The sequence below is a fragment of the Macrosteles quadrilineatus genome, unplaced genomic scaffold (assembly GCF_028750875.1).
Source record: "Macrosteles quadrilineatus isolate MER2022 unplaced genomic scaffold, UCM_ALF_1.0 Scaffold_11__1_contigs__length_5352618, whole genome shotgun sequence".
In the NCBI taxonomy this organism is placed as follows: domain Eukaryota; kingdom Metazoa; phylum Arthropoda; class Insecta; order Hemiptera; family Cicadellidae; genus Macrosteles; species Macrosteles quadrilineatus.
This window is the reverse complement of record NW_026542604.1, coordinates 1,570,647-1,583,411: the sequence shown is the minus strand read 5'-3', so window position 1 is coordinate 1,583,411 and position 12,765 is coordinate 1,570,647. Positions and strand designations below refer to the sequence as shown.

General features: G+C 35.0%; 1 protein-coding gene across 1 annotated transcript; it reads left to right on the top strand.

Moving 5' to 3' along the window:
- The first annotated feature begins 4,079 nt into the window (after nucleotides 1-4,079).
- On the top strand, nucleotides 4,080-12,491 carry LOC129004792 (60S ribosomal protein L37-like). Its single transcript, XM_054433430.1, has 4 exons — nucleotides 4,080-4,179; nucleotides 6,706-6,841; nucleotides 9,794-9,878; nucleotides 12,359-12,491. Exons 1-4 carry the CDS (start codon nucleotides 4,177-4,179, stop codon nucleotides 12,411-12,413), a joined length of 279 nt encoding a protein of 92 aa, XP_054289405.1. The 5' UTR covers nucleotides 4,080-4,176; the 3' UTR covers nucleotides 12,414-12,491.
- Nucleotides 12,492-12,765: the final 274 nt, after the last annotated feature.

The following is a 12,765-nucleotide window of genomic DNA, read 5'->3' as shown; positions in this document are numbered from 1 at the left end:
ATCTCACTTGAAGCTGAAGAGTTTGTTTTTCAAACTGACGAATAAAAGGTATGTAGATGTATCTCTTATAGGCCTACCGGTACTTCTATGCCTAAGCCTAGATTAACTTGTATTTCCAGGACTTAGCACAGTGTTGGGACATCGAAACATCAGTAACGTCGATATTAGTATCGATCGCCCTTTAAACATCGATGTCAAAAGAATATCAAAATCAAAATATCGATAGATATTGGAGAAAAACATCGAGGTTTAGTAAAACAATAAAATGATGGTAAAAAATAAATATCTGAGTTAATATACTAATTTATGGGCTACTAAAAAAAATATTGGAGTGAAATATTGATAGTAGCAATATCGGAGTAAAATATCGATACTAAAAATAAATATGTGTAGCCTACTAAGCTAAAAAGGGTGTAAAAGTGTATACCAACACATCCTATAGTAATATAGGCATACACGAAAATAATAATAAAATCCACCACTAAATGGTTAGCAATACAATTCTAGCCTAGCCCTAGAAAGAGACCTATGCTTCACGGCTTTAGTCACCACACACACAGTGCCGTGCCAGTGGACTGCTAAACTGTGCAAATAACAGTGACAGCATAGCAGTGCTTGTGCGCATGCGCGACATCTGCACCTCCTCCTTCGACTAGAAGGTCGTGGATTTTGGATTGGAATTGGATTGGAACTAAACTTGGGGGTCGAGTTCGCGCAAGGCTCAAGGGACGCTCCATGAATGACGTCATTATAATGGCACGTATCCCATATTCCAGCTTTCCAAGATTACTAATCTGCACTTTTGTGACAGTGTTGTACCGTTGTACTTGTAGTCTTGTCTGCCTTTACAAATGTCAAAGTGTCAAATCGCAAAAATTGGTTGTTTATTTAAAATGTTTAATATTGATAGATCGTTGTTATTATTTCAACTTGACATGGGATAATGTCTACAGTTCTTGAGATGGTACGGTGAAATATCTATATATATAAAAGGCAAAGCCCTCACTGACTGACTCACTCACTCACTCACTCACTCATCACTAATTCTCCCACTTCCCATTTACCTAGGAGGCTGAAATTTGGTACACTGATTCTTTAGGCATTAAATAGGAAAACTAAGTGGTTTTTATTCTGATCGGACTCTCGGGCTCCACCCCAGTGGCTCTGGAATTTCCCATGTTAATCTTATGAGTACTTATATTTAAATGGAATTAATGAATCTTAACAGCTGTTTCAATTAAACAAGTTGGTTCTGTTCTATGATGTTCAATAGCATTAAAGTTACAAGGATTACCAACAGGGTGCAGCACCATTATTTCTTTTACATTTATGACAACAGCTAATTTGTAACCAAAAGGTGAGTGAGCGTAGCGAACGAACTTCAACCTCGAGGCGAGTGAGCGTAGCGAACGAGCTAACCTGAAGGCAAGTGAGCGCAGCGAACGAGCTCCAACCTAAAGATGAGTGAGCGTAGCGAACGAGCTCCAACCTAAAGGTGAGTGAGCGTAGCGAACGAACTTCAACCAGGACATGATTGAGCCATGCGAACGAGATCATCTTGAAAATTAAGAAGTGAAACGGGGCAAAGCCCGCGGGTTACAGCTAGTATACAATAAATTGTCAAATAAAAATAACTATATTTTGAAAGAGCTCTATTTGTTAGCTGGATAATCTCTCCATCCCCACTTTTATTTAGGGTAACAAGACGCTCCATCCATACAAAATATTGGTAGCTTAGCCATAAAAGATGTGATTTAGCATATGCCTATAACGCCATAAAATTGGTAAAAACCAAATTGATTATACATTTCATATTAACTTCAGTTATTTACATAATTTAAAGCGTCAATTCGCTCAGATCCCCCCCCCCTTTTAACATTAAGATAAATTCCTTTCTACTTCCAACTCAGGCTAGGTTATGACTTTCATTAAAAAAAAAAAAAATAAAAACTAAGTTAAGCTTTGTATTTTGTTAAAAACTAACTTGCACTCTGTGAATGGCTCATACTCTGTTTTAATAAAAATTCGCAACAGCTGGACTTTGGATGGGATGTTTTGCTTCAGTAACCCAAAGTCAATTAAATTAGTTAAATATATAAAAATATTTTACCCCACACTATACAGTTTTAACCACGAATACTATAGCAAATACTTTAAACGAACGAGCTTCCCACTCAAGAATTTTGTCCAGAAAACAGCTGTTTTTGCTGCCAGCTTAATCAAATGGGGTTTCATTACGTACTACTGTACTCACTATGCTGCTCCACTAAAGAATAAGACAGTGTTCGTGGTTACAGAAGCCACTGCCTAAGGCTGTTAAAACATTCAATCTGATAATGGAAAAGAATTTTTTTAATGAATATTTTTTAGCAAACTAATGACAAAATTAAATATTAATCACTATCACACTTTTTCTACAACTAAAGGCTGCAATTGTGGAAAGGTTCCAGAGAACTTTAAAGAATTTGTAACATATAGGGAATTTAGTGCTCAGGGGAGCTATAAATGTTTTGATTTACTCCCAAAGTTAATTATAAAATATAATAATAAGGTGCAATGAATACAATGAATACAATAAATTTATTTGGCGAATCAACAACAACATTGTTACAGGCTATGTCAATGTACAAGCATGATGTACAAGCATAAAATAAAATAAATATCAAGACTTAAAAATCAAACCAAGCAAAAATCGACATAGGTTGCATAGGTTGATAGGAATTAAGCCAAACCAAGTGAGTGTTAAAAATAGTAAATATGTGCATGAGTGGTTGACTTCAGTGTCGACTGAAGTGTAAGTTAAAAAGCCGAGATATAAGGTGGGTGATAGCGTAAGAATTTCCAGTTATAAACATAAGAGTTTAGTAAAGTGTGTGGTGAGTCGGTACCGTCACGGACTTCGGGCCCAAGGCAGCGATGTCGTGGGTTCTGATCCTGGTCACTGCCAAAAACATTTTATCAGTACAGTTCACCTTTGCTCTGTACCGGCTCATCCCTTGCTCTTGCTTTGCTGGATACGTTCCACGCACGGACAGTCAGTCTATGTGGACGGACAAATGCAAGTTTAAAAGAGGCCGCCAACCTCTTTTATAAAAAAGCTATATATATACCTACCCCAAATTGGACGGGGGAGCTATTTACAATACAGAAATGAAGAAAACAAGGCCTCTGACTTATATTTTTAAAGATGAAAATGACATTATAATCAGGGCAGGGAAGTTCTATACAGAGAAGTTGTTAAAGACCAAGTATAAAGACACGTATTTGGTAGATAAGGTGATTAGGAGGAAGGGTAATTTATGTCAACAAATTTATGGTAACATATGTCAAATGGATTGGGTTCCCAAGGAGCCAGAACTCATGGATTTCCACAAAGGATGTTGGCATTTCACCACCCCCTATCACTAGCTTGTAGAATGAACAATAAAAAGTTACTCTTTGTGAACATGGTGATTTTTTTATTTAAACTTTCAGTGGGAAAAGTATAGATTAGATTAGATGTCCCAATCGTATCACCGCTGGAGAAGAGAAATAATATGGGTCGGGAGCGCGCCGTAGTTCTCGTGCAAATATCGCATGATTTTGAAAACATATGGGAATGGATATGGGTTGGAAATGTTTATGGAGTTGGACAATAGTATGGAAATTTTGTAGTATAGGGGTTAATAGGCCGAGAGCAGGGCCTTTAAAAAATTTGCTAAAAATTATCACCATGTTATTCTTATGGGGGAAAAAGCTCAAAGCGTCGTCTCTTTGTGCCACTGCCACTACTTAAGCCAACCAGCCAATACATCATCATATATGTAATACGTAATTTTCATTTTCGTTAAGACTTTGACATGCTTCGACTTTACACTTTCTAAATCATAAGTAAAATATGGTAAAATCTAGTCTGGCTCTAGTAACGTAAGTCCTAAAACTAATTCGTCTATTAGTGAAAAAGCGTTTTATTGTAGTAGTCAATGTGTCAATAGCTATTAAAGTTGTAAAGCTCGAAGGAGTATAATACAATACATGTTGTTTGAAAGTAATGATGAAGTTTTCTTTCTAAGCAATTTTTCCTAGTTGGTCATCCTGATTAATTTTGATTTCCTATCTGAAACTCTGTAACATAACCTCACTTTTCCCTTGAGTTGGACGGCCCTTTTCCGGTTTTCGTTTTTCGTCAAATCGAAAATGGTGAGCAATTGTTATTACTACATCTGTCTTTTTATTTATAATCCTAGTAATTCTAAGGTGCTATATCTGTTTAACATTGTCTTTTACTCATATAATCCTATATTTGCGTCGTATTTGAGTAATTATCCTTCGCTAAAATAACACTTCTAAGTTATCTCTCCTTTATAACCTAACTAGGCCTAGTCTGTTAACAATATTTTATTCAACTTACTTGTAATGCCAAGCTTTTTACTAGATTTCAGTTATTTTTATTTAGCTTATTGCTCAGTCAAGTTATTCATACAAACGTCCGCTTTAAACCTACTTGCCTCATATATAGGCTAGGCTGTTGACCTAACATCTGAGGATTAGGCCCAAGCCTGTTGACATGCTGGCAAGGTAAATTTCATAATTACGAACACTTGGGATTTTTAAGTAATTTTGTCACCAAGACTAAAAATGCATAGTGCAACCAAAATAAATGGGGTGAAATCATATTTAACCTAGCCTAAGGCTTAGGCCTATCCACAGGCCTAACTTAAGTTACCATTACTTGAGCCCCGTTCACACTCGGCGAGTTTACAAGCTACACGCCGCAAAATAGGAAGGAAGTGTGATTAAGGTTGCCATATCCCCGGAGAGACCGGAGGTTAAATTAGGCTAGGGTGGTAAAGTTTTAAGTTATAACTAAATGAATTGAGATGTTGGTTTATTACGTTACTTAAAGAATGTTTTTGTACAATTAAAACCACATTTTTACACGCAGCTAGTAAAACAGCTTAGCGTTCGAATAGGGTTGCCATATCCCTGGAGATACAGGAGGTTAGATTAGGAAGGTCAAGTTTAAGTTATAATGAATTGAGATGTTGGTTTATGTTACTTAAAGACTGTTTTTGTACAATTAAAACCCAGAAAAACAACTTCAAAACACTGCTGCTAAAATGCCAAACCTAAGCTTAATTAATTAAGTAGCAAGCATTTACTTTGGGAAAGATGTCACGTTAGTTTTCAATCCAAACAAACTTTTTCAGCTCTAACTTAATCATATCTTTAGAAAAATCTTAAAAAGCAAGTTTCTTATTTCAGATATCGGTAGGCCTATGCCGGTATTATTGATCCTCTGGTGAATAGCATAGTTTGTTGAGATTATTAAACAATTCTTTGTACTTTGGCAAAATACTGACCACACCGATAAATTGTCATCTAAATAAGTTTAATTAGTTCAAGTTATATTTACGAGGTGTGGTCGGTATAATACCAAAGTAGGCCTACCCAATTCTTCCATAAATCAACAGAACACAGAAATAATCGTTGAGTTTCTTCGATTTAAATTATTAAACTTAACCATAGATCTGGCGGTCATTTTATTCACCAGTGGCGGGTATATTTTGGCGCTTTTGTAGTGGTATCATATATTTTGCCACAGAACATTTATTTGTGAATATAAGTACACACATACATATATTTTCTATTTCAGTGATGAATTTAGAATATAATAATATAAAAATATTCTTTTTCTAGTAACGCGTTTAGGCGTAGTAGCAAAAGGTTTGCAAATTTTTGGATTATGCAAATTAGAAATTTCAAAAGCAACCCACAAGAAAACCACAAAATAATTTTTTACACATTTTATCTAAATGTAAAGTTTGTGTGAAATATGATTCCCTACGTAGAAATATCAATGTTTTTTAAATACTCATAAAAATAAAATTAGGTATAAAAAAATAAATTCTTCATACGTATTTTCTTTTTTGAAAAACTACCAAATTTCTTTTTGTCACGTAGGAAATAATAGAATGCATCAACAAAAAATGAAATGATACTGTACAATAGGTAATAAAAAGATCTTTCTGAAAATATATTTAGTTGAATTCTAAAATGTCGGAGAAATTTACGTTGGAATGTATAATTTTGAAGATTTTTTTACAAAAACATAATATTTATGACAGTTTTAAAAACAAATAAAATTTTTACAATCAACCTTAGGCCTATAGATTCACAGGGAATTGTAGGGAATTTATTGTAGTTTCAGAATATGTACTAATATTGTATACAATTTAATTGACAATCGCCAAAAACAGCTGTTTTTGTAGTCAGGTGACCAAAACTTTCCACCGCCAAAATCTATTTTGAACTCTCTAGTTTTTCAAACTACCGTTTCTCGCTACATAATACTCACTGAATAATGTTTTATGTATGAAAATGAATCCTCAGAATCTCATCTTTCTAATGGTATAAGATTTACTTATTGCGTTTTAAAACTGTTTTCATATTTTAATAATAGAAAAACCCGACCCATGTCATCTTGGTCTATAATCGACCAGCGCCAGATAGAGGGTTAAGGACTAACTTAGGCTTACTAAGTTATTATTGGATACTTATCTAAGTTGCGAGTAAAATAATATTGTCTAAGCATTCAACCCTAACTGAGTGTAGATCTAGGCCTGGCCCTTTTCTAAGGTTAGCCTATAGATTCTTATTATTGTATAAATGCAGAGAATCATTGTTACCCAAAGTCTTTTAATTTCAAATTTATTTCTATTTCAGACGAAGGGTACATCAAGCTTTGGTAAACGGCGCAACAAGACCCACACCTTGTGCAGGCGGTGTGGTCGCTCGTCATATCACATCCAAAAGTCAAAGTGTGCCCAGTGCGGATACCCCAACTCCAAACTTAGACATTGTAAGTATTTAGTATTTCCTTTTGAGTTTTTTGTAATTTGTTTCATATATAACTTAAGTTATAGATGGTGGCTTCTTAAGGCATGAAATGAAATGCACCAATTGTGGGTACTTAATTTAAATCCTCAGATATTTGAAATTTGATCACCAATAGAATTACCCCCCCTTAAGAAGTACCTACCGCATGTATTATTCATCACCATATGCAGCTCAACCTGGGTTCTAATACAGGGTTATTAATAAAGAATGCAAAAGAGTGCAAAAATAAATTATTGGTACCGGTACTTCTGTTTCCATGATTTCAAATAGGCCTAGCTGATTTTTTAAGTTTTTTTTTTTTTACAAGGTTATGGTTTGTCTTAGTTCCTTAGTTGAGTACGGTACCAAGAATCCTGTCATCAAAATCAAATACATTATATAACGAACCTCAATATAACGAATTCCTTGATATAACGAATATTTTTAAATCCCCTAGAACTCTCCATAAGACACAATGAATAGGCTAACTTATTTTACCTCTACATAACAAACAAACCCATATATAACGAATTTATTATTGCCAGAACCTCTTCATAGCGAATTTAACCTCTACTGTGTTTGAGGGGTTATATGTGAAAACGAATGAATTCTCTATGTCTTTCTCTCGATATATAACGAACCCCACCCCCACATTACTGTTTTTGAAACATCGCAGTTTTTTGATGAAAATGAAATGGAAAGGTGATGTCAACGCTTGCGCTAACATTCGTCTGCTCTGTTTTACACAACCGTCTGCTTTGCGCTATGTCCCAACTGATTTCATTCACAGAGGACTGATGACGATGTAAAGCTTAGTAAACTGGGATTGTGTGATAAGTAACTATGGCAACTTAATGAATTTTTTGACGAAGGGAAACCTAAGAAAGAACTAAAGAACAAAGAGAAAGAATAGCAATGTTTTTTTTTTACACCTGGATTAGTGTTAAGGTTTGCCACCTTTTTTAAACCATGTTGGATAACTGTGGTTTTCGTTTTCACTACCTATCCATAGTCTCCCTCCACCTTATTACCCTGGATAATCCAGGTTCTACTTTACAATGTAAACACTGTACTGTAAAGTATTGTAGTAGCCTATGCTACTTAATTGTGTTTTAATGAGGTAAAATCTCAACCTATATTTACTCAAAATTCATGTTTTCGGCCCCTGGACTATATTGTTAAGACAATAATAGGTTTTTTACATACCTCAGTCAAATAGTCCAAAAATGGTATTGCTCAACAGCTTACATGTTTCGTTGCGAAGACAACATTATCAAAGCTTGCAACTCGTCAAAAACACATTTAAAACACGAACACAGAAGACATTAATACGGTACGAATACACAATTGACATTTAGATAGCGCTATCATAATACTGATTTGGTCCGCGCCGCGCCCAATGCAGTTTCTGAGCCTCGACTTCTAGCAAACCTAACCTCAATATAAAAAACCTTGTTTTAACAAAATCCTTGATATAACGAAAATTTAGTTCGGTCTCTTCAGATTCGTTAAACTGAGGTTGGACTGTAGCATCAACAACAAGAATCAAAGCTATCATGGCAAAAATATAAATGCGTTTTGGCTTGTCAGTAAGCTTCAATGCTTGTAATAGCTGCAGTTTGTACGGTATCATCACAAAAGCTTAGGTAAAACCGGCGACTGCGGTGTTGTAAATTCCCTACTAGTTTTGACTGTCAAAAGTTTTTGGACTCTGTGCAAACTTGGCCTCGATTCTCTTCCCAGCGTCTGGCGGAGTCTGATGACAGCCCGAGCTTTTCCCGGCATACAAATATCCAGTTGTCTTGAATTGACTCATCCAACCTGACATTTCCAAAACCTGTTCACCCTATCTCCTATGGTTTGAGAAGCCGGTTCAATATAGACATGCAAACAACAAAACTGTGATTTTTGAAAACCATCTATTTTACAAAGGCATTGAACTGTTAAATGCACTGCCCGTTCCCCTGAAGATGAAAACCAATGCAGACAAATTTGGTAAAGCATGGTGTATCCTGGAAAACTCCAGGAATTAACCCAAACCACCAGGAATCCAGAGCCAGGCAATCGGAAACGTCGGTTAACCGAAAGAGTACCGCTGGTGTTGCCACGATCGCAGGAACTGATTATTGTTGTCGCCGAAACCGCAAAATGATAATGGGTATTGCCGCGATCGCTGGAAACGATTATCGGTGTCGCCAAAACCGCAAAATATGCTCATGGGTGTTGCCGCGATTGCGGGAGACGGTTGCTGGTGTTGCCTTAAATACCAGTGATTGTTTTAATATATTGTATAAAATTGATTTTTTTTTTTAGTTTTGTTTCAAAGTTGTAGTGCCAAACAGCACCAGTTATTGAAAAAAATATATAATACAATTTCTAACTTACTACTATTTCTGATGTTCCTAGAAGGTATTATGTGATAAATCAGATTTAGTAGGCAGGGTGTAAAGGAGTTTAGGACTCATCTCTCTTCTTTTGTCACGCTGTTGCTAACTGTGTCAGAGGACTTTTATACTACGGTATCTTTAATATTGGATTACTTAATAATGCAATCATATTCTAAACCTACAAACCTTTTCCTTGTTTTGCCGTAGGCCTAGCCATTTTGTTTGCAGGCTTCGTGGTACGAACATAACACATTCGTGGTACAAAACATAACCTTGTCAAAACAAACTTATATCATTATCCACACCCTTTCCATTGGTGTAACAATAAGCTGTTTTAAAGCACGAGACTGACCCAACCGTTTAGTTTTGCACCATTCTTTTTTAATAATGCTGTCTTTCAAGTCTTTACATTAAACTGTTAATAATAGTGTCTAGATGAACTACAACAAATTGTACCTAATGTTTAAGGTTACCGTTTACTTTTCTTAACATTACAATAAGGTATCCATTGCATAGCCTTTGTTACTAATGAGTTTTATTTTTGTCAGATAACTGGAGTGTCAAGGCTCAGAGCAGGAAGACCACTGGCACTGGCCGCATGCGTCACCTCAAGGTCGTTCGCAGGAGGTTCAGGTAAACTATCACTCTAATAACAAATTATCTTTGATATGTGGGTAATTTTGAAACCATTTCTATTAAGGGAATTGCAGAATGTACTGATAGAAATTTGAATCAGCTATGAGTGTGTTGCTAGCCTAGTGGTTTGCGTCTAGGGCTATGGTGCAAGAGGGGTGGGTTTAATTCCTGACATATTTATCTACAAAACATTTAATGGGTATGGTGCGCTTTCCCTTAAATGTGTTAATATTACCTTCTTTAAAACTCACATTTTGACATTTCGGAATCTTAACTTATACAAAGCTTATACTTGGGAATCACATGGTGTGACACCTAAGTTAATGATAATCACTGACCTGAAAGTGCCGTGATAAAGTGAATTTGTATTGCTATGCGCGGCCGCTAGATCAATTCTGACTTCGTCTGTTGTTTTTGTTAGGTTACTATATGAATGTGTACAACAGATTTTCGGTATTACATTTTGATATCGATTATTACATTTTAAATAATACTAGTACAAAATGATGTTTTTCTTGATTTTTGGCAATATTTACAGACGCTGCGCGACCAGAAGATATTAACATTCAATACTTTTATTTATTCAAATATCGATTCTTCCACTTTAACATATTAAAAATAAAAATTTTAAAATTGTCAAAATTTCTGTTAAAATATTTCATTTCATTTCATATAACTTTATTCATTTAAGTACAATACATCAATACAGGAATGGCGTCAAGAGTAATTTAATAAAACTAACTTAATTAGCTAAAATACTCATCATTATCATGCATGGCATAACAACATACCATCCATTTTAATAGCTTTCCAGATCAAATAAATTAAAACAAGCAATGCAATATGAAAGTTTATACATGAAAATATCAAAATTAAAAATACAGATAAAATTATTTTAAAACCAAAAGTTTCAATTTAAATGAAATAGAGCAATTAATAATTAGAATAATATAGAACTAAAACTCTCTAAAGGGGTACATAGCCTTGTTGATAAGAAACTTTTTCAATTGGAAGTTTCTAATTTAATTTCTTTAGGATATGGGTTTTTAATTTTTTTTCAAACTTTAGAGCACATGTGCGACAGGAAGATAACATCCAATTTTTAAACTATTTTAACCCTGTGTTGGTCCTACAACTTAGCAATTTTTCCAAGGTAGCCTATTACAACTCGAAAAAAAAACTATTGATTTGTTTCGACCCACCCTAGTGCATACCTTCAATTTGAGACCTCAATCATGAAAATCGGTCGCGTAGAAGAGCCAAACGAACTTGGAAAAGAAAAACCAAATTTTTTAAATATATAAGATGTTTGTGTATAATAGCCTATAGGTAATATAGGTAGTGATAGCTAGATTTGGGGGGCAACGCGGCAGAACAGAGTTCCGGTAGGTACCTTTCTTTCGGAATGATAAAAATATTGGCATAAATAGGTACAAATCATACTAAATAGGTTACAGTTCCAGCACCTCATTTTTACAAATCGAGTACCGTACTAGTTGGGTATAGGATATGTGCTGTACCAAGTTAATCTATATAAACAAAATTACAGTTTATTACATTGAGTAGAATCATGCAGATTTTGGTTATTTTTACGTTTCATAGCTTAAGAAAGCCGAAACGAGTCTTATCTCAATTTTTGTCTGTCTGTCATTCTGTCTGGAACGCCATATTGTCAATTTATGCGGCCTACTCCGAGAAAACTACAGTACTGATCAAGATACAAATCATTTTTATGTATTATTTTTTTTCTCGTGTCTACGCCTGTGGCATTTTTGTAATGAAGTCAAACACTTTTAAGGGAAAGCGGTCAAAACCCATTAAAGTTTTGTGGATGTGCCAGGGATCGAACCCGTCCCTCCCGTACCAAGACGCTACACAATCCAATTTTGTTGTTAGCACAACTAGTTTTGGTGTCTGTGTGACACCATCATCAGGCTGCACAAGGACAGTTTTCTTTCTTCATACGAAGAGCGTCATATTTACACGAAAATAAATAAACATTTAAACACGACACAAACACAAATACGAGAAATTTACGGTAACTGTCTGTTTTCTTAACTGATCAGTTACCATAAATGTCTCGTATTCGTGTTTGTGTCGTGTTTAAATGTTTATTTATTTTCGTGTAAATATGACGCTCTTCGTATGAAGAAAGAAAACTGTCCTTGTGCAGCCTGATGATGGTGTCACACAGACACCGAAACTAGTGCAAAGTGCTAACAACAAAATTGGATTGCCTAGTAGCAGGTATTTAAAACCTTTTCTAATATTATTTGGCAATCCGGAGGCTAACAACTACAATGAAGGAAGCCTGTAAACCAAGCTGAAAAGATTGACAATGCCTTGGTTGATAAAATATCGCAAGACATATTTTTAAGAGTTTATCAGGCCACTATCATGGGGCATTGTTAGACCTCTAATAAAGTAAAGTATTGTATTTATGACCATTTATAACAGTTACTCTCTGTTTGTTTTAGGAATGGATTCCGTGAAGGAGGCAAGCCAGCTCCCCGCAAGACTGGTTCATCATAAACATTTTTATCTTGAGTAATTAAACGGATATTTTGTTAAGCTGTTTTTATTTAATAAACTATCTTTTTAATTACTCTAGTCTAGAATTACTTGATTCTATAAATATCCATTGTACCTGTAGTTAATCAGAAAAAGAAAAACCCTTTAATACTTTTTTTTGCTCTACGTCTTACTAGTAATAAAGTTGTGTCCTATTCGATTTCGGTCATTCAGTATAGTAAAGCCTTTTCAATATTCTGGAACTACAACATTAAGCAGGAGCACGTAAAAAGACTACTCTAACTAATAAAGAAGTAACTTGGTATAATCTTGAACTAAACTTCAAAAACATCTCTCTGGGTTTTAAAATACA

Excerpts from the sequence above, each read along its gene's own strand:
- LOC129004792 (XM_054433430.1), top strand. Across the intron at positions 6,842-9,793 it reads CAACTCCAAACTTAGACATT|ATAACTGGAGTGTCAAGGCT; the intron begins GTAAGTATTTAG and ends TATTTTTGTCAG. Across the intron at positions 9,879-12,358 it reads GTCGTTCGCAGGAGGTTCAG|GAATGGATTCCGTGAAGGAG; the intron begins GTAAACTATCAC and ends TGTTTGTTTTAG.